The 6,000-nt window shown below is 41.3% G+C and overlaps 2 protein-coding genes across 2 annotated transcripts; one reads left to right on the forward strand and one right to left on the reverse strand.

Moving 5' to 3' along the window:
• The first annotated feature begins 1,262 nt into the window (after positions 1-1,262).
• On the forward strand, positions 1,263-3,000 carry LOC145636751 (PKS-NRPS hybrid synthetase cheA-like). The gene is made up of 2 exons (XM_081688306.1): positions 1,263-2,751; positions 2,846-3,000. The coding sequence occupies exons 1-2, from the start codon at positions 1,263-1,265 to the stop codon at positions 2,998-3,000; spliced, it is 1,644 nt and encodes a 547-aa protein (XP_081544432.1).
• An 836-nt stretch (positions 3,001-3,836) lies between these two features.
• LOC145636752 (protein MAINTENANCE OF MERISTEMS-like) lies at positions 3,837-5,730 on the reverse strand. Its single transcript, XM_081688307.1, has 3 exons — positions 4,549-5,730; positions 4,050-4,469; positions 3,837-3,962 (listed from the first exon to the last, which is right to left on the reverse strand). Exons 1-3 carry the CDS (start codon positions 5,728-5,730, stop codon positions 3,837-3,839), a joined length of 1,728 nt encoding a protein of 575 aa, XP_081544433.1.
• Positions 5,731-6,000: the final 270 nt, after the last annotated feature.

Genomic DNA, 6,000 nt, shown 5'->3' on the forward strand with positions numbered 1-6,000 from the left:
TTTTTTTTGGGGGGGGGGGGAGTTCTTGATCTGAATTTTGCCGTGAATTGCTAAATCGCGTCCGGTATTTACCAGGTAACGTCCGTATTTTAACACGATCTTACAAACATGCCCCCTTTTAATTTTACCCTAATTTACTATTACCCTAATTTACTTCTACCCCTTATAAATTTACCCTATTTTATTTTCACCCCACCGGCCACCAAACAACCATCACCACCAGCCGCCATCCACCATCCACGACTTGAAATTTTTTTTTTTAAAGAAAAAACTTTTGTCAACAACAATTTGCACAAGGGGTGAATGGACGAGTTTACGGAATTGCAGTCGCCGCCGGAGAGGTCACCTGTGCGTACGGAATCGGTGAATTTTTAGACCTTTTTTTTTTATTTTCGTAATTGCCAGAGGAACGCCTGATATTTTAGAATCTACCTAGGAACATTCTAAAATTTCAGGCGTTCCTACCTTTGTTCGCCTGAAATTTTAGAATGTTCCAAGGTAGATTCTAAAATTTCAGGCGTTCCTCTGGCTTCATATAAGAAACGCTTAGAAATGTAGTCTTATCCATGGGACATACTAAATTATCAGACGAACAATGGTAGGAACGCCTGAAATTTTAGAATGTACCGTGGAAGATTCTAAAATATTAGGCGTTTCTTCCGTGGTACATTCAAATTTTTCAGGCGTTTCCTATCTGTTTTGATTTTATTATTATTATGTTATTTAAATATTATTATATCATTATTATTACTCCGTATATGATTTCATGGGTTCTTAAGTAGTTTGTTTTGTGGTTATAGGATTCAGAATTAGAAAATGGCGGTGATGGTGTGAATTACAGTGGCCATTTTCAAACCGACACTGTGTTTCCTACTTTTGATGTTGATGTTGAATGGGCGAAAGATATTTCGCGAACAATCGGATTTTTATTCGTCTCATCGTCGTACAAAAAAACCACCGATGGTCGGCCGTATCGATATTTGGCTTGCGATCGCAGTCAAAAGAAAAGGCCAAGAGATTTGGAGAATGTGATTCGTAAGGACACTAAAAATAAGTCCGTTGGGTGTCCTTTCTACATCAAGATTTATTATGAGAGAAGCACCGATGGTTGGAGGATCCGTGCTAAAAATGATGTAACCGGCACCCATAATCATCCATTCATTGTGTATCCTGAAGGGCATCGATAAATCAGCGGTATTAGTGCAGGTGCAAAACAGGTTGTGCGTAATTTAACGAGGTCAAAGGTTGCGCCTCGTAATATCATGGCAACCATTATTGAGCAATTTCCTGAAGATCATCCAAACATCAGGCATATCTACAATTGTAGAAGTGACATTAGAATGGAGGAGTCTGAAGGAAGAGGAGTGGTTCAACAATTTCTGCATTTGGCTAGAGAGAGTCGCTACATTTACTGGGTTATGGTTGATGACATCGGCGTTTTACAGCATGCATTCATGGTGCATCCGATCACGTGCAACTTGTTACGCACATATTCGTACGTGATTGGTATGGACTCTACATACAAGACAAACAGATACGACATGCCATTCTTTGAGATAGTTGGGGTTACACCGACAAATCAAAATTTTCTTATTGGATATGTCTTCATGAGAAACGAGACACAGGCTAGTTATCGATGGGTGCTTCAGAGATTGAGGGATTTGATCGGATACCAACGGGAGCCATCAGTGTTCTTAACTGACCGTGAGCTTGGACTTTGTGCAGCATTGAAAGCTGAGTTTCCCCACACTACGCATTTACTTTGTAGGTGGCACATTAATAAGGATGTCGAAGCTTATGTGACTGGATTGTTCAAGGACAAGACGGTGGGTGCAAAGTTCAAAAATGGTAGATGGAATCGAGTCATGAATGCTACATTTGAGCCGGAATATGAGTTAGCCTTGCAGAGATTGAAAACAAGTTGGGCTCGGTATCCGAAAGTTGTGGAATACGTTGAGACTACATGGCTCCCTCATAAAGAGAAATTTGTGACGTGTTGGACGAACAGAGTTCTGCACTTTGGTAATGTTTGTACATGTAGGGTTGAGAGTCAGCACTCGGCAGTCAAGAGTTGGATGGAATCATCAACTGGTTCTTTGGATACGGTATGGGCTCGAGTACATTGCCAGATTGGAAATCAGATTGTTGGAATACGTAACGCTTTAGAGGCTAGTAGATCTAAAGTAGGTGAGAAGTACAGGCACATGCCGTTGCAACGGCTGAATCAAAAGGTTTCTCATCATTGTTTGTCTGTTCTTTACGATGAGATAGAAAGAATGAGAGGGTTAAGTTATGAGGTGCATGAGCGTTGCGGTTGTGCTCTACGGATCACCCATGGGATACCATATTCTTGCCAGATTCATGATTCAATGCGTGATAAGAAGGGGTTGTATTGCAGCCAAATTCATCCATTTTGGCAGAGCCTTGTCATTGGTGATGGTGTTGATATTCCGGAATTCGTCGACGAGTCGACAGAAGAAGCAGCACATTTTCGTTCACTTGTCGACGAGGTTTTGGCTAGTGACCCTGTTACAGTTCGAAATGTTTCTCGCATCATTGAAGATGAAATGCATCCGAATCATTCAGATCTTGAAGAGCCAGAAGTGAATCACTCAACACGAGGTCGTCCACGGGATCATTCAACTAGGCGTAACCGTAGCCATTTTGAGAATGTTGAGCGTAACAGTAGCGGTCATAGAGGGAGAAGGCCGGGCCAACATAGTTCAAGGCAAAACCGTCAAACTGAATCCGGTATATATATATTTTTTTTATATATATTTTTCTACCAATTATGAATTTTATATTAATTTATTTTCTACCCATAACGAATGTGTATTTTTTTCAGGAGGAAATGGATTCAACATCGAACAATGTAGGTACACTCACTTGCTTCCCGGACCTATATTGCCTTACATAACCGGGTGGAATGATGTCATTGGTGATGGTAATTGCGGCTTTCGTTGTGTTGCCGCCTTCTTCATGGGTTATCAAGAGCAATGAAGGTTAGCTCGACAATTCATGGCTAATGAGATTACTGGCTATCCGCACTTATACAGGAGGATTTATTACGAGGCAGGTGGTTTGGATTTTGAGATACAACGTATTCGTTGGAGCGGTGGCCCATGTGGGGAAAGACATTGGATGGTAGCCTTTCAGGATTTGTACGTAATTGCTACCTTATACAATGCAACCGTGATTTGTTATGGCATTGGAAAAACACCAACGAGCTACTATCCGTGCATCACCGTGTTACCGTTGCGGGCCCCCGACAATGCTACTGCACCAACTCGAGAGTTTGTTATAGCAACTGTTGGTGGGTCTCATTTTATACTTTTGCAGCTTGACCAAAACCATCCGATTCCCCCGATTGCAAATGTTTGGTATCGGGCTCGTGAATCTAGCGTTATTGGATGGGAGCAACGATACCAACATAGAATTAGTTTGTGGGAAAGATTAGTCGCAACTTGATAGATGTAATGCGTTGATTTTTTTGTCTGCACTTTGATTTATTTTTTTTTTTGCAATTTGATTTTTTTTTGTTTTAGTTATTTATTATTATTATTATTATTATTATTATTATTATTATTATTATTATTATTATTATTATTATTATTATTATTATTATTATTATTATTATTATTATTATTATTATTATTATTATTATTATAAGTTAGCATGCCAAAAATAATTATAAAAAAAACACTAACAAGTAAAGTGCTAATGTCCGTACAAATATTAAAAGTGTCCGATTACAATCATATAAACAAAATAATAAAAGTGTCCAACTAACAATTAATCTGTTCAACTAAGAATAAAATTGTCTAGCGTAACTCAAATCATAACCCACGCATAACATCCCAAACACGAAGGGCCAGTGTAGCCATGGCCTTAGTCTCACGGGACATGGGCCCATGCGACTCAGCTAGTGCACGCTGTGTGAAATCAACGAAGTGTCCAACCCACTGTAAACAATATAAAATGTTTAAAAAATCAATACAAATAATGAAATACTAGATAATAAATACAAGGGTAAAGGAAAATGTACTTACATAATCAGTATTGGTCCTCTCGTGAAGACCGCGACCCTGAGGTACGTCAGGGGGTGACACACGAGGGTGAAAGTATCTGACCAACCATGGAATGTAATCGTCCGTGCATGTAGGACTGCCGCGACTGAGTCTAGTGTAGCGAGCCACTGGTAGACAATACGCAGCAAATGGAATAAAGCTCTCCCATATGTGTATGGACGTCTCAGTCGGGAACTCAACACTATACATCTTAACCTTCTTCGGTCTCTTGGCCTTCTCGGGCCTAATGGGGTACCTAGGTATACCTTGTACTAACCCAAGCTGTCTGACAACTCGATCAGGCATATACGGCTCAATGATGTTGCGATACCGTAAAAATCCCGAGAACAACGTCGTAGGAACAACACTGGCAGGGTCAGGTCCGTAAGGCAGCCAGTTTACCTGCATAATCAAACAATAAATTAGTCACATAAGAGTAACGCGATACAAATCACAACTAAATAATAAATTTCATATTTACCTCAATGTCAGTCAACACGTCAAGTCGAGCACGAAAAGCGTAAAGCCGATCTGGGCTCTTCGGTGGCGAACCAACATCCCATAACAATGCACGTGGACGTCCAGGCTCCCTAGTCAGAGTGCCCTGCTGAGGGCGAAAGTATGGAAAATACTCATAAATCCACGCTTGAAGAAGCGTGAGACAACCAGAGATGGAATCACAATCTGCCCGTGAGGCCTGCCCCAACTGACGGTACAAATACGCTAAAGTAGCAGAGCCCCATGAGTAGGAACTAGTGACAAATGTACCCTCGACAGGCTGAAGCTCATGGATGATGGAGGGATGAAGTCTATTACCACTCTTGTCCACAAAGAGTGATGAACCTAGTAAAATCCACAAAAAGGACACCACGTAGATCTCAAGGGGCCTCTCAACATTGAAGGTCGTCTCGAGGACCCTCGAAGAAAGCGCGCCACTAGGCGCGTAAGTGGGTTTACGTAGCTCCTCGACAGGCAAATCCATCATGAACGAACAATACTGTCGTAACTGTAGGGGGTCCATAACAGTAGAAACCATAGTACCATCTACAGGGATCCCAAGGATATGATACACGTCATGTAACATGATAGTCATCTCACCGAACGGCAAATGAAAGCTGTTAGTGTCTGGCTGCCATCTCTCCATGAATGCTGAAATCAAGGGCCAGTCGAGGTGCTGATACATAATACCAGGAAGATGTGATAGCCCGCTTTGATCTATCGGGGCTAATGTCTCTGGTAATAACGACTGTTGCAGCTGATCTAGTGCAGTGCACATCTTTCTCCTACTCATACATCTCAAAACACCTCGCTCCACACCACCCCAAATTGCAGCTACAACATGACCACCATAGCTAGGAATAACACTACCATCCTCTGGACTACCGGCCATCGGCGTACTCACTAACCAGCTGTCCTGTATCAGAGTCCGACTACGACTAGTCTCCTGAGTACTTACAAATCTTCCATCAGCACCCCTATTCGTATGAATAATGTCATCAGCCTCCTCCTCATCGTCATCGTCATCGCCCGATAAACCCTGTTCTCCTATGTACGAGTACTCGGGACCTAGTGACTCACCCTCCTCCTGGTCAGACTCGAAACCCGACCCATCCCTCTGAGACCTTGAATGATGACTCTGTGCTGCGGAGGTCAAACTCGTCATATTAGCATTAGGGACTAGTCCCGTCTCGGTACGAGGCTGAAAACGATATCGGTCTCTCTCCCTCCTAATTGACGCGTTCAAGCGTCGTGATACAACGTGTCGTGTTCCCGAACCCTCAATCTTAATTTTTTGCAAAAGGAAATTAAAATAAGTCTAATTTTAGTTCATAATAATAATAATTATACTAATAATAATAATTAGAATAATAATAATAAAAATAATAATAATAATATATAACATCAAAACAATAATAATAATAACAACAATAAC

This window comes from Chenopodium album, chromosome 6 (genome assembly GCF_948465745.1).
Source record: "Chenopodium album chromosome 6, dcCheAlbu1.1, whole genome shotgun sequence".
NCBI classification, from domain to species: domain Eukaryota; kingdom Viridiplantae; phylum Streptophyta; class Magnoliopsida; order Caryophyllales; family Amaranthaceae; genus Chenopodium; species Chenopodium album.

What these genes read in the sequence shown, in the direction of transcription:
- LOC145636752 (XM_081688307.1), bottom strand. Translation starts at nt 5,730, where the DNA reads ATGACGAGTTTGACCTCCGCAGCACAGAGTCATCATTCAAGGTCTCAG. An exon ending in ACGTGTTGACTGACATTGAG is followed by an intron (nt 4,470 to 4,548) that starts GTAAATATGAAA and finishes TTGATTATGCAG; the next exon opens with GTAAACTGGCTGCCTTACGG. An exon ending in AGAGGACCAATACTGATTAT is followed by an intron (nt 3,963 to 4,049) that starts GTAAGTACATTT and finishes TATTGTTTACAG; the next exon opens with TGGGTTGGACACTTCGTTGA.
- LOC145636751 (XM_081688306.1), top strand. Translation starts at nt 1,263, where the DNA reads ATGGCAACCATTATTGAGCAATTTCCTGAAGATCATCCAAACATCAGG. An exon ending in AAACCGTCAAACTGAATCCG is followed by an intron (nt 2,752 to 2,845) that starts GTATATATATAT and finishes TATTTTTTTCAG; the next exon opens with GAGGAAATGGATTCAACATC.